The sequence below is a fragment of the Sparus aurata genome, chromosome 13 (genome assembly GCF_900880675.1).
Source record: "Sparus aurata chromosome 13, fSpaAur1.1, whole genome shotgun sequence".
Classification (NCBI taxonomy): Eukaryota; Metazoa; Chordata; class Actinopteri; order Spariformes; family Sparidae; genus Sparus; species Sparus aurata.
Genome location: NC_044199.1, coordinates 2938111 through 2956441, shown reverse-complemented (window position 1 = coordinate 2956441; position 18331 = coordinate 2938111). Strand labels below are relative to the sequence as shown.

The 18331-nt window shown below is 45.9% G+C and overlaps 1 protein-coding gene across 1 annotated transcript; it reads right to left on the bottom strand.

The window, feature by feature from the left end:
• Positions 1–2987: 2987 nt before the first annotated feature.
• LOC115593943 (RING finger protein 145) lies at positions 2988–18003 on the bottom strand. Its single transcript, XM_030437643.1, has 12 exons — positions 17801–18003; positions 14200–14451; positions 12310–12418; positions 12067–12158; positions 10377–10612; positions 10036–10211; positions 9249–9389; positions 8971–9153; positions 8551–8698; positions 8297–8419; positions 7922–8155; positions 2988–7461 (listed from the first exon to the last, which is right to left on the bottom strand). Exons 2-12 carry the CDS (start codon positions 14381–14383, stop codon positions 6817–6819), a joined length of 2271 nt encoding a protein of 756 aa, XP_030293503.1. The 5' UTR covers positions 14384–14451; positions 17801–18003; the 3' UTR covers positions 2988–6816.
• Between the last annotated feature and the right edge of the window lie 328 nt (positions 18004–18331).

Below are 18331 nucleotides of genomic sequence, written 5' to 3'. Positions count from 1 at the left end.
AGGAGGTCTGGGGATGGAGGAGGTCTGGTTGTGATGGAGGTCTGGGATGGAGGAGGTCTGGGGATGGAGGAGTCTGGGTGTAATGGAGGCTGGGGATGATGGAGGCCTGGGGGTGGAGGAGGTCTGGGGATGGAGGAGGTCGGGTGTGATGGAGGTCTGGGGATGATGGAGGTCTGGGTGTGATGGAGGTCTGGGATGATGGAGGACTGGGGATGATGGAGGCCTGGGGATGGAGGAGGTCAGGGGATGATGGAGGTCTGGGGATGGAGGAGGTCGGGGTGTGATGGAGGTCTGGGGATGATGGAGGTCGGGGATGATGGAGGTCTGGGGATGATGGAGAAGGTCTGGGGATGGAGGAGGTCTGGGGATGATGGAGGTCCGGGGATGATGGAGGTCTGGGGATGATGGAGAAGGTCTGGGGATGGAGGAGGTCTGGGGATGATGGAGAAGGTCTGGGGATGATTGAGGTCTGGGGATGGAGGAGGTCTGGGTGTGATGGAGGTGTGGGGATGATGGAGGTCTGGGTGTGATGGAGGTGTGGAGATGGAGGAGGTCTGGGGATGATGGAGGTCTGGGGATGATGGAGGTCTGGGGATGATGGAGAAGGTCTGGGGATGGAGGAGGTGTGGGGATGATGGAGGCCTGGGGATGGAGGAGGTCTGGGGATGGAGGAGGTCTGGGGATGATGGAGGCCTGGGGATGGAGGAGGTCTGGGGATGGAGGAGGCCTGGGGATGGAGGAGGTCCGGGGATGATGGAGGTCTGGGGATGATGGAGGTCCGGGAATGATGGAGGTCTGGGGATGATGGAGAAGGTCTGGGGATGATTGAGGTCAGGGGATGATGGAGGTCTGGGGATGGAGGAGGTCGGGGGTGATGGAGGTCTGGGGATGATGGAGGTCTGGGGATGGAGGAGGTCTGGGGATGGAGGAGGTCTGGGGTGTGATGGAGGTCTGGGGATGGAGGAGGTCTGGGTGTGATGGAGGTCTGGGGATGGAGGAGGTATGGGTGTGATGGAGGTCTGGGGATGGAGGAGGTCTGGGGATGGAGGAGGTCTGGGGATGATGGAGGTGGCCTGGGATGGAGGAGGTCTGGGGATGATGGAGGTCTGGGGATGGAGGAGGTCTGGGGATGATGGAGGTCTGGGGATGGAGGAGGCCTGGGGATGGAGGTCTGGGGATGATGGAGGCCTGGGGATGGAGGAGGCCTGGGGATGGAGGAGGTCCGGGGATGATGGAGGTCTGGGATGGAGGAGGTCTGGGGATGGAGGAGGTCCGGGGATGGAGGAGGTCTGGGTGGATGGAGGAGGTCTGGGTGGTTGATGGGAGGTCTGGGTGATGGTGAGGAGGTCTGGGGATGGAGGGGTCTGGGATTGTAATGGAGGTCTGGGGATGATGGAGGCCTGGGGGTGGAGGAGGTCTGGGGATGGAGGAGGTCTGGGTGTAATGGAGGTCTGGGGATGATGGAGGTCTGGGGATGGAGGAGATCTGGGTGTAATGGAGGTCTGGGGATGATGGAGGTCTGGGGATGGAGGAGGTCGGGGATGGAGGAGGTCTGGGATGATGGAGGCCTGGGGATGGAGGAGGGCTGGGGATGGAGGAGGCCTGGGGATGGAGGAGGCCTGGGGATGGAGGAGGTCTGGGGATGATGGAGGCCACACCATGATTGTTTCTCCCTTCATGCTCACAGCAGCAGAGACCCTCAGCGGTTAGTTTTGCAGCACGGGAATCGGGAGGAAATGGGCCGTTATGAACTCCACATATTCGGCAGAGCTCATTCTGACACCCACCAAACTCACCTCCCATGATTCCGGTCCAGAACAAACACTCCATCACCTCCCTGCTGAGGAGGGTCTGGGGATGGAGGAGGTCTGGGTGTGATGGAGGTCTGGGGATGGAGGAGGTCTGGGTGTGATGGAGGTCTGGGGATGGAGGAGGTCTGGGGATGGAGGAGGTCTGGGTGTTAAGGAGGTCTGGGATGATGGAGGTCTGGGGATGGAGGAGGTCTGGGTTGTGATGGAGGTCTGGGGATGATGGAGGTCTGGGATGAGGAGGTCTGGGGATGATGGAGGAGGTCTGGGGATGGAGGAGGTCTGGGGATGATGGAGGCCTGGGGATGGAGGAGGTCTGGGGATGGAGGAGGCCTGGGGATGGAGGAGGCCACACCATGATTGTTTCTCCCTTCATGCTCACAGCAGCAGAGACCTCAGCGGTATGTTTTGCAGCACGGGACATCGGGAGGAAATGGGCCGTTATGAACTCCACATATTCGGCAGAGCTCATTCTGACACCCACCAACTCACCTCCCATGATTCCGGTCCAGAACAAACACTCCATCACCTCCCTGCTGACGTCACACATCGTTGGGACGCGGTGGCCCATCCAGAACTCCCTCCATCTGGACCATCCAGTGTAGCACAGCATTCATCAGTGAATAAAACTGTTGGAAAATGAGTCTTCATGTATTTCTGAGCCCACTGTGATGGTTCCTCCTCGTGGGCATCGGTTCAGGGTGGTTGAAATACAGCTGTATGCACATCAGCAAGCCTCTGGAGGATCCAGCGCCGAGCGGCACCAGAAGCTTCTGATACCTGTTTGCTGCTCATCTGTGGCTTTTTTCACAGCTGCTCTCTTTAAACGATGACAGACACTTTCCTTAAATACACCTTTATCACACACTCTCTCATTTTTCCTGACATATCCAACGTTTTCACACCTTTTGCAAGATACTGCACTATTAGACGCTCTCGAACCTGCAGACAGATCTTTCTTTTTCCCCACATTGCATGAAATTTAACCTCCTTTAAATAGGCTCACCTGGCAAACTAATTACCAAACCTGTCTGAGGTTGATGTCAATCATCTTCATCCAATTTTCTGATCCGGCTCTTCTACAAAAGTTGAGAGACCAATAACAACCTTATAATAATACATAATACTATCACATGATGCGGTTTTAAATCATGCATCTGAAATAAAATCGAGGCCGAGTCCAGAGTGGATGGTTTGTTTTATTTCTGACATTCAATTTTTGTAAAATAACCAAAGGCAATGCCAGGCATCAAGTCCACAAATCAACCGTGGGGCTTTTTAACAAAACACAACTGGCATTCAGAGTCCGGTTTGACAGAGCAGGTCCTGAATGTGTGAGTGGAGAAACTTAAATCAGACGTAAAGAAGAGAAATTAAACATGTGAAGGAAGTCTCAGTCAGAGCCGCCTGCACGTGATGATGTGTGTCAGTCAGAGGCGACGGTACGAGACGGCAGAGCCCCGTCCTCTACAGATCTCTGGCAGCTATTGATTCCATCATATTTGCTTACATTTTGAATGTTATAGTCATGGTTTTGCAAAGTATTGTCTCGGAAACATCTGGATTTCAGAGGAGAGACCGACTTCAGTTCTTACACTGGCTGCTGTTCAGTCGTACTGGTGACTCCATTAAACGGGGACATCGAGGGAACGCTTGTTTTAGTTTTAGCAGAAAGTCAGTGAAGACGAGTGATCAAGTTCAATCTGACGAACTGACATGTTTACTGCGGTTATGTTTTATAATTTTAAAACACATTAAAGCTCAGGACAGGAGGAGCTGCTGTGTTACAGGTTCAGTCCCTGATGCAGTTTACATCACAGCTGCAGCGATGAGCTGATAAAGCAATTAGCTGATTGATTATTTTGAGAACAGAGAAATAGTTTCAGTCATGTTTTAGTTGCTGTTGTTGGTTTGAGCTTGTTAATTTGTCGCATTTTGTTCTTTATGATGAAGCTAACTAAATGAAGAGTTTTGGACTGTTGTTTGGAGAAAGGAAGAAAGTCGAAAAAGCATCTTTAACGATCGTGAGAATAACTGGCAGAATAATGGATGGTGAAGAAATTGTTAGCTGCAGCCTTATTTCACATGAAGTCAGTCCCTCAGCTAAAATCTCAGAGGTGCTTTGAAATGCAAATAATGCATTTAAAGAGTCTAAAAAACTTTAAATATGTAATGTCCATAAGCTTCCTGACAGTTCTCAGATGAAGACGTTCAATAGTCAAATATTAAACATGGAGCTTGGATTAAAACATTTGATGTTAAACTGTCCCAGACAGTATGAAACAATATGTCACAGTTCAGCGTCTGGAGTCACTGCAACTACTGCAATCTCTCCAACATGGAGTATAAACAGAGCAAATACATCTGGAATCAACAGCTGGAAGAACCCTCTGCCGGGTACGTATCATTTAATTCTGCGATGCACATTCACATACAGTCGCCAGTGACAGTCATCACCTCGTGGAGACGCTTCATCGTGCAGGTGATCGCTCTGCCTGACACGCTTCAAACGCTCCACGGTAAAAAACAAACAAAAAACACAAAAAACAAGCGAGTATGAGGATGTTTTTAAAATGTGTGTAAAAAGGTTTCAAGTGCTTTTGTATGAAATCAAAGACTAAGGAATGGAGCTGATGAGAATACAGAAAGATGTCATTATGTTCACCTTTCAGAGGAACATGTGCAAAATACATCAAACTCTACATTTCATTTCTTAAAAAAAAACAAAAAAGAAAACACAAATAGATAAACGAGCGTTGGCCAGGTCGGATCCTACATCGAGTATCAATGTATTCATTCTGAGCCCTGCAGCCAACGCTTTCCAATGTCAACGATAAAGTCATTCATAGTAATAAGACCTTTAGTAATAGTGGTAGTAAGTAATACTGTCAATGGTTAACTAGTGCGTCTCCTGTCCGTCTGCGCCATGCTGATCCCACTCCTAACAGTAGAGGGCACCGGAGTGATCACACCAGCGTGAGGACGCGTCATACAGACCGGAGAGGCGGTAACACTGGCTGGTCTCACAGGTCAGAGCGCTCGCCTTCCCGAAGGCTTCCAAGTTTGTCTCTGTCCACAGACATGTACAGTGACAAAGACCATCGAACCACCAGGAAGCCTTGGAGAAGTCGAGCCCCGATCTTATTCATATATCAACACTCCTCTGGTTTAATATAGATGCCATACAGGGCAACATTTATATACATTACACACAAACAGATTGGGCTGTTTCCTCGTACACAAACAACATCAGAGGGTATTTGGTTGCTGACAGCCACAGAAACGGCTTTGGAGCATCGCTAGTATAAATGACATTAGTGCAAATGCAATCTGAGAAAAGACCAAAAAAAAAAAAAAGAAAATGGCAGAAGAAACATCGGTAGCCGGGTGGAGAACACTGCGGGACGACCAAATAAACGCTATGGTAACAGTGGCAGCGTGCAGGCTCTACAAACAAGCGTGCATCAGAACTCGGCATTCTCTGGTTCTCAAGTCTTTCTATTAAACCTTCAGACTCTCCATCACACACATCTCGGGAGCCATCAGTGTGTGTGTGTGTGTGTGTGTGTGTGTGTGTGTGTGTGTGTGTGTGTGTGAGTGCAAGCATGTGTGAAACGAAAAAAAAAAGCTTTCCTATCGAGCGGCTCAATTTGCTGGTAGAAACACTTCAGGGAGGAGGAGGAGGATGGTGAGGGTGCTCTGATGTGATGCGCCGTGAAAGAGTCAACGACTGCCGGCTCCACGACAAACATCGGGTGTCCCGGTTCAGTGAACATGTTTGTGAATCAGCTGAGCTCAGGACGATTTAGTGCGGATAAGTACCATGAATGAATTAAAGCCACTGACGACAAAGTTTGGGCTCTGAGGGCTAATTTACACTCCACGTTCTCACAAACGCTGAAGGGTCAGATACGAACTTAAACGTGGCCTGTCTCGCATGTCTTCCCCGTCCTCTCCCTCGCTTTCAGTCTGTCTGCACTGCGTGTTGTCCGATAAAGCGGTAATGTAAAAATGATCTTAAAAATAACGTTTCTTCAATAGGCATACAAAAGTTTGGCGATGAGGAGTAGAGCTGTTGTTGCTGGGACCAGCCAAACAAGTTTGATTTGAAGCTTGACACATGAAATTAATTTTTAGTTTTCCATGTGAACACTCGACTCGACCACATCACGTATCATCTGCGCAGCACCAGGCTTCAGGTCATGTGATGGCCTCGAGAAAAACAACATTCAATCTCTCTTGACGCTCCGTGTATTCACCAACACACACAAATCTTTATCAAAACCGATGGAGAAATTTGTACTTTGTGAGTCACTATTTAAAACGCAACCGTCAAGGCTCTCTGAACGCTTTGAACCATTCGTCCACAGATCATGGCACATACAGGACAACAGAGAGAAACCAAACACTACCAAGTGTACAGCAATGACAGTGCAGCTGCACAAACCGAAGGCAGGATGGGAGCGACCATCACGTGAAATGTACGGGACTGAAATAAGAAGGAAATAAGCTTGATTCTAAGTGTCACCATGGGTCTAATATCAACGGGAAATTCCAGGAAAAACTGCAAATAAATGGAGTAATGTGATATTTCAGTTTCATTCAGGATTTCACATTTCGTGGACATGATGTAGAACTACCAATTATTCATGAGATGAGATGACTGCTGTCCCCTTTTTGTGGGAAAGGAAAAAGAAACGCATGGAACAAGTTATGCCCGCTCTAATGAAATCACTGCTGGCATGAAAGTTAAACTCATCATGGAAACACACTGAGATGATCTGTTCCAAGACTTTAAATGCTGAGTGATGAATATTTGCTTATAGATTGTTTTGGATTTTTTTTTTCTCCTCCAAATGAAAACGGAGGAATCTGGAGTTGAATTTCTGACATGATGGGATAGCCGACCGCTGGACGAGTAGAATACAGGCAGAATACTGGCAGATGGAGTATTTAGATTGTGTGTTTATATGTGCATGCATGTATGTCTGATGTGTTGCGAGGGGGCTCAGAGGCTGCATGAGGGAGGACACTGTTCATCAGAAGGGGAAGTGGGCTGGTCAGGCCGTGACGATGATGATGATGATGATGATGATGATGTTGATGATGATGATTCCTGGCTGCCCAGTCGGAAGCCTGGGTTTAGCTGAGGGGCGGGCTCAGGTTCAGCCTGTGAGGACGAGTGGTGAGAGTTGGAGGGGGGCGTGTCCGATGTGTCGGAGGAAGATGGCGAGGGATGATCTGTGGGCAGCTGGTTCTTAGATTCAGTCACAAGTGGGGAAGAAGAAGAAGAGGAAGATGATGATGAAGTATTCAGGTTGTGGGGAGCAGAGGGCACACCAGAAGACGAGGAGGAGGAGGAGGTTTCTCCAGCTGACATGTGAGGTCCATGATGTCCCTCCTGCTCTCCTGTTCCCCCCTCCTTCCCATCATCTGGAAGTGTGCCATCTTTCTGCTTCTTATTGGCTTCGTCCTGCTCTGCAGGGCTCTGATTGGCCACAGGGGCGTCTTGGTTGGGGACAGTGGTGGTTGGTGATTGGCTCTTGAGCTGCGAGTGACAGAGGGGGCATGTCTCCTGGACGTAGAGCCATTTCTTCAGACAGCCAGCGTGGAAGAAATGACTGCACGGAGTGATGACAGCACTGTTCATGTCCTGAAGGAGAGAGCACAGACACACATGAGCTGTGTCGTTACATTTCACCTGACATTTTGTTCATTTCAAAACCAGCTGACCTATAACATGCATCAGATCCACATTAACCTTGCCTCTACAAAAAGTTGGTTTGCTGTGTAATTGTTTGCAAACAAACTGTGTTCAGTGGAAGCAGTTTACAAACTGACCATCACTTCTTGAGTTTCAAAATGGCTGGAAGCTAGCTGGTTAGCATGCTAACTTCAATAGCTTTTTCGGCAACACAACACAAACAACATCAAAACTGTTATTCTGAATGTTTTAAGCTAAAATTTGTTGATGTGGTATTCATGAAATTTATTGCCCAGTAATCAGCAAATGATCACATTCTGTTTAATTTGTGGAATGGGGTTGCAGCTTTAACTTGAAGCCTGAAACATGTTCTTGGCCATGAACAGAATCATTAAGAACCAGCACATACCTGGTAGCAGATAGCGCAGATGTCGTTGTACTGTTCCAGCTGTGTGTTGCTGGCCGTGGGGAGACTTTTGATCTTGTTTACAGCATCTCTCCTGAGCAGGAAACTCTGCCAGCCCAGCTGGGCTCTGAGCCAGACATTATAGTACGAGTGGACCAGGATGATGGTGCTGCCCATCACACTCCACTCCCCAAACACCGTCTCTGACACGCCGTAACACACCACACACACCGCAACCTGGCAGGGGAGGAAATCAGCCAATGTCTTAATATCACAGACGCAACACTGTATTTCAACAATGCTTTTGTAAAACATCCTGCCTTCTCAATTGTGCTCCTTTACGAAGCTGTATACCATGTGTGCATGTGTGACGCTCACCAGGAACTCCAGCAACCTGTAGGTCCCGTTGACACAGTAGATAACTTCATCCATGTTCTCCACTGGAGCCTTACGAAACTCCTCCACCATGAAAAGAACGTAGATCAGCAGAGTGCCAAGGACCTGAGGGTGACAGGTTACTCATTTTAATAACTAATCACAAAATATAGATTCATAAGGATCCTCAGGCACCGTGGATAAAACAGGAGTTACTGTATGCTGAGTGTGTGAGACGTTATCTGCTTGTGTGTTACCTGCAGGGAGGTGAGGATGGAGGAGGAGATGATGATGAGAAGCCAGAAGTCCATGTGGAAGAACTGACAGATCATGTAGGCCATGTAGGCCGGAAAGATCAGCAAGAACAGACACAGAGACACGGCTCTGAAGTGTTTCCACAAACTCCTGCAGAGACAGAAAAGAGAAGAGGATCAGCTTCATCTGGTCCAATGTGGACATTTGCTTCAACACATTCAGCCAGGTTTTTTTTCTTGTTTTCAAAAACACTACCTGCCTTCTGAGGTCATAATAAACAAATATATTCTCCAGTTTTGACCTTTAAATATGTTGCAGTGAAGCCAAAGCACTCCACACAGCAGAAATCTTTTTTTGAGGATAAGAACTATAAAGGAAACAAATCCTATATCAAAACAAGATGTACGGAAAATGAATCTTACTTGTCTCTGGACGCTCCCAGGGCCAGGACTATGGGGTCAGCTATCTCCAGCATGGACTGCAGGATGGAAGCAACAACAATGAAGAGGATGATGGAGAGGAGGAAGGCTCTGTGAATGACCTGAAGCTCGATGAGGCCGGTCTGGACAGCGAGGATCAGCAGGGTGATGCCTTCGGTCATCCCCCTGCACAGGAATGAACATGCAAGGTGATTAAAACTGACAACCAGACACCAACAGACACCCTCAACAAACCCACACACACATCCTCGCTGACTGACCTGTGCATTGTGTTGTCATTCATAAAGGCTCTGTAACCTTGAAGGTAGAACTTGCAGAGTGTGAGAACTCCCAGAGCAATGAAGGAGACGGTGAAAACCAGACCCAGCAGGGAGTACGGTGTACTACAACATTCTGCAATACTGAGGACAGGAAGGGAGGGAGAAGAAGGAGAAAGGGGGTGGAGAGTTAAAGATGGTTACAAAACAAGGCACATAAAACACCCAAACTAGAATTACATGGTTGTAAAAATCCACACAGCAGCCAAGCTGCAGTTTAAAACCATTACAATCTGTACAGTGAACGACATCATCTGTCCTTAGAAGGAAAATCTGGGCCTTTCAGAGATATTGTGTTCAAAAGAATGGGGATGGTTTGGACATGCACTGACAGACGACCCAAAAACAAAAAGCCTCTGGCCACAGCTCTCGTCAGCGTGGAGGGATAAAAATCATAGCCCTGTTTTGGCAAACTGAAGTATCCCAGGAGACCTAGAACATATTGATTTAGCTCCTACAAGCTCGAGCAGGGTGACATCAGTTTGGTCCAAGTCAACATTTCTCCACAATTACTGGCCAGTTTGCATGAAAACTGCTCTTGAGATTCATGGTCACCTTTGCCGAGTGACACCCTCAGGTACAACTACACAGCAAAGTATCTCAATACCTAATGGTCTCTTTTCCATTTTCCATGTGATGGTTCCTGCAACACAAACTATGATGCTCCAAACACAAACTAAACAAACTCTCTGTGATGCCCCACACAGTTTGATCACTGTTGTGGTCTTACCTGGTAAGAAAGAGGAAAAGGAGCCTCTCTCTTGAGGTAGGCTGATCTCTGGTGCTGAAGTATGAGTAGATCTGCAGAGCAAACAGCAGTAGCCAAAAACACATGAAGAGAACGGGAAGGACCAGCTGGTTCCATAGAGACATTCCTAATGCAAGCAGCCCGTACACTTCCACCACCTGAGGGATGAGAGACAGAGAAGGAGAGAGAGGTGGAGGTCAATGGGCCAAAGACGGAATCAAATTAATATTACATACAAGGAAATCTCTCAGGACTAACATTCCTGAAATCCTGCCAAAGACTGAAAGAGCGTGCACGATTAGGACACATATCGAATATATTACCTGAGCCAGCTCCCTGTAGGCAGTCTTGGCCAGGTTGTATGGTACCAACAAGTTAGAAGCCAGGAAGTAAATGACCTCCAGGCCTGTGAAGATCATGGAGAACTTATTGATGAAGACGATGGTCTCCAGTGGGACCAGGCACAGTCTGGCCACCAGAGGGAGGAGGTGAGCAGAGAAAAGCCAAATCCTCTTGGTCTGCATCACACAGGAACAGAGTGTACACACCACCAGCTGACCTGAAAACAGATGAAAGAAGACGCAAGTACAGAAGCATGAGTGTGTGCACACTGTTGCAAATGTGGTTTAGGAACAGCTTGTCTGCTGTATTGATGTTTGTATTATTGAGAGCTGAAATAAAACAACCGTCTGAAAATATTTCGCTCATTTAGATCAGTGTAGTGACAATATGTCAGCTGCAAAAGGCCAAACAAACACTCAAAGAGATAAGAAATAATCTGGAGTCCACTTTCATAATTAGTATCTTTCATCCCCCGCCCCCCTCTCTCTCTACACAGCAGTATATCTTTGTCACTGTAACCATGTTATTTTTGCTTTCTCAGGCTTTCACTGTGCAGTGAAATCAGCTCTCAGTATGGTCTATTTATAGCACAGGAGACTCCGTATCTACCCTCTAGTAAGATGACACCAGGTCCTAAGGTCCACGGTCCTATGGATTTCTGATCACAGAGAGTTAAGGTTAAACTTAATCTAGTCCAGATGTAAACAGTGACAACAGAATTTCTTAATATCTCCACTAGTAGGGGTTTTCCAAAAGCAATTTTTTCAGTGACCTAAAACAGTGCTTCATGTGTGAGAAAAGCCAAAACGGATAGAAAAGCTTTGTTATAGGAAATACCTGGGCCAATGAAACTCAATACCATTTTGTTTTTCGTTACCCTTTTTTGAGGTTACTAGCATACTGATCAGATTCCAAAAGGTGGAGTCAAAACACTGTAGGCCACTGATTGGTCCGTCAGAACAAGTCGTCTCGTCCTCTGCGCTCTGATGTAGAATTTTCCAAACTCTTATTTGCTTTCTCAGCAGTCTTTTGTGTTGCAGCCTGCAGCATTTTCTCAACCAAAGATTGTTTCCCTGTTGTGATAAACAACCACACATGTGTTCTGCGCTGTGTGTAGCGAGTGTGTGGTTGAGCAAAAAAGAGAGAGGGGGGCAGAAAACAGACGAGGGGTGCGAGCAGAGCAAAAAGGGAAAAAAGAGCAGCAGTTGTATATGTTGGCCGTCGTGTACAGAATCGGTCACATGAGGTCTCTTAATAAATGCATCAGCTTCTCATGTGTTTAGGGCAGTTTCCCCTGCTGTTTCCCAACAAGACCCAGCCAGTAACACTCCCGCCTACATGTAAGAGTACTGTCCGTGGTGGAAACAGAAAGCAGCTCTCCCACTGAGGTACAGTAACCACCGGTTACATATGGGTACTTCAGTGGAAATTGCAGGACTGTAAGTGACAGATGTTCTTTGTCATTCTTGGTCCAGACTTGCATGCACATGCATGGGCAACCACAAAGGAGAGGGAAAGAGGGAGATCAAATTGAAAAGAGGAAGAGTTGAGCTGTGAAAGCAGCTGATGAAATGGATCCACTTTGCTTGCTTTAATTGTTTGTACGATGCATTCGTGCCTCGTCACGTGTACTGCACACGTGTCTTCATGCATTCATGTGTAATAACATACCTATAAGTGCTGTGGTGAATCTGTTCATGGAGAGAGGTTCCAGGTAGACAGGTCCTTCATGGCCAGACTCCAGTTCGCTGCGCACGTAATCCCTGACAAAGAGATCAAAATGCTCAATTTACAGGGAATCTATCATCATATAACATCACACAAAGTTTCCCAACCTCTCATCTGAACCAGCAAAAGGAGTAACAGATCATGGGATAGCTGCATGACATAATGTCAATCAGTGTGTGAGTGTACCTTGAGACTTGGTGACCAGCAAACAGTAGTAGGGCCGTAAGGACATACAGGTAGAGTTTAACCAGGTGTTGACGAGGCAGAGTCAGGAGCACCAGGCTCAAGATGTAACCTGCATGTGGACACAAACAATCTTATTGAGACACTCAACAAAAACAGCACAAAGAAAGATTGTGAAAATACTTACAAAAGCTTTTCTTGCACTTTGCTGACCATGCTGTGTTTTCAATCACAAAAGTGACATACTTGATGTGTGTGTGTGTGTGACAGATGTTTCTTATGTAATTGCAGGGAGCTTTTTTTGACTGTCAATCAAACATTGACTGCTGCCAACGGGCTTATCGTACAACAGTCCGCTACCTAAATGCTCCTCAGTGCATAGCAACAGTTACTTTGGTTTCACAGCCTCTCTCCCCTTTTATTCTGTCTGTCCACCCACAGCGCAGATCAGCACATACCAAGCCTATTGGCTCATTAACCAACTGCAGCCAAGTCTGACAGCACACTCACAAACGCAGACATAATAAAACTCAACACTGTGCTGGTCTGTGGTTTGAACAAACGGTTTTCTTTTAGCTAGCTCGGGTTCTCTGTTAGCCTGAGCATGTTCAGACTTTGCTGTGTCAACTTCACCCTCACATATATGCTCCTTTGTTTCAGTGCTTCTGTGTCAATACACCTGACACCTGCTGAAACGGATGGGTCATTACTTGTATGACGAGATTAACAGCTTACAAAGACTTCACAATGCGCTTGTTAACATGTTTGCTCATTGACATTTGAGTGGAACACACAGAATTTATCACAACACTGGGAAACCATCCAGTTAAAATTTAATCCAGGCCCACAGCATAGAAGAGTGTTTTTAAAACCATGTTTCAGGGTTAACTGTACTACAAAGAGATTAAACTTAATGCTGCATTCCAGAAAACTCTTAACTTGAAAATGTTTGACCTCCTTCTAGAAAAAGTGCAGTGGAATGTCACTCAAGAGCAGAATTCCTTCTAGTCTGCTAAAATCCATCTACCTGGACCTCATGAAGAAGCAGTTGTCTGACATCACACAATAATGGCAGCACTCATAGAGAGGTGGCAGGATGTATTTGTAGACAACAACTATTGTAGCAGCATAAGTCCATGGAGAATTAGTCAACACAAGACCAGAGAGAAAAAGTTGGATTACAGTTGAGGATTGATGAAGGATGGCGCTCTCAAAGCCTTTTTGTCTGTTACTTTTCAATTCTTCTGTGTAACTTTGTCTGTCGGCAGAGCGACCTACACACTCAACACTCGGCCTCACATCAAGTTTGACTGGCACAGCTGAGTCACGCTGCCAGAATGCCACTGCTGGGGCAAAAACCACACTGCTGGAGGAGGAAAACTGGTTTCACAGAGCATCCACTATTGTTAGTTTACCATCGGACAAACAGGATAGTTTTGGTCAAACTCTACTTGTCATTATGGCAAACAAACTGTCCTGAATTCACCCCAAAGCACCAAAGCATGCCTTCCACCATGTATGAGCATTCTGAAACTGACGGCGTTGTGAAGAGAAAATCATGCAAATCCAACCAAGATTGTGGCTGTTTTAACTTCAGCTAACGATAAAGCCAACGGAACAGGAGGCACTTTAGCTGATAGCAAAGTCAAACAGTAAAAACAAAACACCTACTGCGTGCCGTTAGAACTGACAGACCATCAGCTACAACCTTTTAATACATATTACATTATCAAATATGGAAAATGCTACGTGTTGCAGATAGAACAAGCCATTTGTATACAGTGTTTGTTTTACACTTATCCTTAAAGAACCATTAAAGAAAGAAGACTGTGCTGAAACAGACAGTGTGTGTGTGTGTGTGTGTGTGTGTGTGTGTGAGACACCAACACTGACCTACGTAGTGCAGGTAAAGAGCCAGGTATTTGTACTGAAACAGGGGGTTGTTGGAGAGGCTGGAACGCTGGATCTTCTGGAAGAAGGAGCTAACGTCCCAGCGGTACAGGACGTCCAGCAGCATGATGCTGGGAACTCGCAGACCCACATTGAGCACCGCCTCGACGCGGTCCTTCACTGCCATGGCCTCAGGTTTACCTCTGATCGGCAGGCAGAACTGACCACTACGACGGGATGTTTACGGTGGGTGCACTGCAGGGAGAGAGAAACAATGCACAAGAAGAAATTTAATAGGATGCAGAGAATATAGGAAGCAGTGACAGAGTGTGGGGGAAAGAAATGAGGGAAGGATGAAAGCCAACCAGCAGAAGAGGAGGAGGAGGAATGAGGTGGAGAGAGAGGGGAGTTTCACAGGGAGGTAGAGAGATAGGTTAAGAAAACACATAATTTCAAATGAAGCTGGATCTCAATCAAACAAGCTTTGTGCATGCAAAACACACTAACTGCTAACAATAGTCACATTTTATTGTGGAATGCCCTCCACCTGTGTTTGGCAGGTGGGTGGTGTTAAAATCCCCACCCTTTTAACACTCATAACATTCAGCGGGCCTCCTTATATTTGAAGCTAAAGCTACACAAATGTGTATATATACACACTTGCAGATTCATTGAAAAATGACACTATAACTCACACAAATTACACTTAATTGGCAAACTGTTTAACCATTCAGTTAAGTCACAGATAAACAATATGACAGAACCAAACAATACAGGTTATTGTACAAGCACTGACCGGAGACATTAAAACTATCATCCTGCTAGTTATACTAACAAAGCAACACTTTGTCTACAACACTACTTGTCGGAACACTAACAGTTACACATTTATAGTTAAATATTTGGTTATTCACAAGCTGTTCATTCTGGACCTGGTGTTGTTGAAATGATTATCTGTAAGAAGTTAACAAACCAGTGGCCTTGCTGCTTCTCCAATGCTTTTGTGCGTGTGTGTGTGTGTGTGTGTGTGTGCAGGGAGGACCAGTGAGGTGGGGCAGTCAACAGAACCAAACAGTACCGCCAAACAACTCGTTTTGTTTACAGGCGGTGCCATGTTCTTCTCTGCTGCTCATTCAGGACTGCAACAAACACTATCATGGAAAAACAGCTAGTCTGGAAAACGGCTGTTGCAGTTCAAAAAGTGGCAACCTGAAGAACAAATTCAAATGGTTCAAACTAAAGTCAATGATCAATCAAGACTTAAGTACATGTGAAGGGATCCAGGCCGTTCTGTTTGCTTCCAGACACTGACCAACTGCGCAGAGCTTAACATGAGCGCTGGACAAGCAACTGGGAAAATAAACTCTGTGGTAACACTGCCAGGTGTTTTAATGCAGGTGCGACTCTGCGACAGGCCGGACAAATTAGGCATACGGGCAAAAACTGCTTATTCACATATACGCTTCCTCAGCTGTTCACACACTGTTCTGTTTATATCTACAGATACAACTAGTAGTGTGTTTATTGTCTTTCTTTACAACACTTTCTACTGACAGACATGTTGGTTAACAATCTCTATCACAGTATGTGAGATTCATAAAACCCATATTAGTGGAGAAGTACATTTTCATAAATATAATTGATAAATGACTATTTAGAAAACAGGTGTGGACTATGGGAATCCAATATGTTGATAAGAAGTGTACTGAAGCACTTCATCATGTTGATGGAAGACTCTTGTAAATCCAGTATTGCCATAAAACTGTCCTGCTCATTGATTTGCAACACTGCCGTGCAGAAAAGGTCCAATCAGAGATATTAAAAGGAGGCACATACATCAGGATAATAAATGCTATTGCAAAGTCTTTCATGGCCACCATTCATATTCCTAGTGATGCATGATATGGTCAAACAAAATATATTTATGCGCTTATTCTACAGATATTACTCCTGCGATTTTTTTTTCTAAAACAAACTATTAAAATCCTGATAATGTGACATTTGTTGGAGTCTGAACCAAACAAACGTGTCTTCTAGTAAACCTGACATCTCTGCAGCACTCATGCACCTCATTATGATGCATTTTATGATGCAAATTGCTGCTTCTGCAGCTGGACACGTTGTAATTGATATTGATTAATTGTGCAGGCCAGCTTATACTTAGACTAAAGATTGCATTTCAATTGGATTTCCTTTCCCCAACTAAATGATATTACAGTTGCTGATGAAACACAAAATACCCAATGAATCAAAACAAAAACACCATTAAATCGCAAGCATAAAAAATAACTCAAATAAGCAAACACACCTAATATAATTGTTTCCCAAACTAACTTAACCACCACTGTGAGAAAACGTTGTCTATTGTTATGTTCAGGCTAAGTGATCCTGCTGTTCCCTGTCCAAACACTTTTTGAAGAACTGAGGATCTCCAATCAATCAATCAATGCAAACCCGCTCAGCTTTGCATAAAACAACAGCAGCACACACAGAAAGCAGCCAGCAGTGACTCCAAACAGAAGAGCTTCTACAACATGTTAACAACCCTGCACCACCTGAGTCCTCCTCACTCAGGGTGCTGCCTTCTAAACTGCAGGTTGAGTCTATTCTTAGAGGCTCCAGCAGACTCAGCAGAATGAAGTTTGATCACTTCCACAACGACCTTCCGATTGTGGCACTTAAAAGACAACTTTTCAGCCTCGTTTAACGCTGGAGAATACATCAAAGTTGCCAATAGCAGAGTTTCCATCCATTAATATCCCTGTATTCCGGGACAGGACCCTGATAACTTACATAACTCTGGATTCACCACGACGAGCACCGGCCAGAGAGAGATCACTTCGCAGAATACGAGCTTATATAACGCGGCCGTCTAACACTGTATTTTTATCTGTCGTAATCCATTAACAGTTACAGTGCGTGGAGTAGTTGGATTACTTTAAATGGTCGTATTTATACCATTACTCACTTTACTGACACACCGGGACCACAAACGTTACGGATGAGCGAGTGCTGCATCTATTGTGGTGGCTACAACATGAACTCTAGTAACCCCGACGGGAGGAAATCTCTAAGCTACGCTGCAAAAGACTGCAACACTTTGCTAGCTTCGTTGGATTTATATGTTGCAGCGTATTTATAGGACCGACAATCCAAATATGAGGCTTCGGTTTCTCTAGAAGTGATGTGTCAAGTTGGTAATACAGCCATAACAGTGTTAGGCTACGTGTAGAGTGGAGATGATGAGCTGTATCGAGCAGGCAGCAGGCACAGCGCCAACAATTCGAGCTAACGTAGTCAGCTAGCACCGAGCTCTGCTAGCTACTGTCAACAACCAACACAAAACATACCACAGGCGTTAGCTTGGCTCTGACGCCGCCACTTTACACACCAGCGGCCGCGGCCACATCTACACACGCCCACACAGGAGCAGTTGAGGGTAGCTTAAACCATTTGAAGATTAGTTTGCGTTAGCATAAACTGTTGCCCCCTAGCCAGTAAGTCCAACCGGAGCTAGCTAGCTAGCTAGCAGGCTGGTAACGTTAGACATACCGAGCTAGCTATGGCGCCCGACCAGAACTAGTGAGAGAAAATGGGAACTTACCTTTGAAGGACGATGTTCGCAATATGTACAACAGTTTCGGGATGCTTTTCAGGTCGGATATCGACCATTTTAACTCGGCACCGCCCGAGTTAACGGTCCTCTCGATGGAAGCGCCTCACACTCAAAGGATGCGGCCGATCCGCTCATCTCACCTAGCAGCCATTACCCCAAGTACCGAGGAGGATGTACTGCGCATGCGCATTAGGCTGTCCCCATTAAATCCGTCGGCCCCTTGAAGTGAAGCTAATGTGTTATTCTGATACCTTAGTGAGAAATTATGCTTCTTCATGATTTGGACTTTGACAGAAAGATTTTATCAACCTTGTGGTGCTAAAGTTTGGCCTTCCTAAGTTAAATGTTGGGTAAATTGTGATGTGAAAGCATTTGTTCATTATACTATTTATTTTAAGGAATAATGTTAACTAGGATCCAAGTAAAAACAAAATAAAAGAAAAAGAATATAGTCAAAGTGGATTACTCTGCTGTCACGTTAAACCGTTGTAAAAAGAGATGCCAGGGAATTTAACTGCA

Excerpts from the sequence above, each read along its gene's own strand:
- LOC115593943 (XM_030437643.1), bottom strand. The coding sequence starts at position 14,383 with ATGGCAGTGAAGGACCGCGTCGAGGCGGTGCTCAATGTGGGTCTGCGA. Across the intron at positions 10,212-10,376 it reads CCTACAGGGAGCTGGCTCAG|GTGGTGGAAGTGTACGGGCT; the intron begins GTAATATATTCG and ends CTCATCCCTCAG. Across the intron at positions 8,699-8,970 it reads CTGGGAGCGTCCAGAGACAA|GAGTTTGTGGAAACACTTCA; the intron begins GTAAGATTCATT and ends CTGTCTCTGCAG.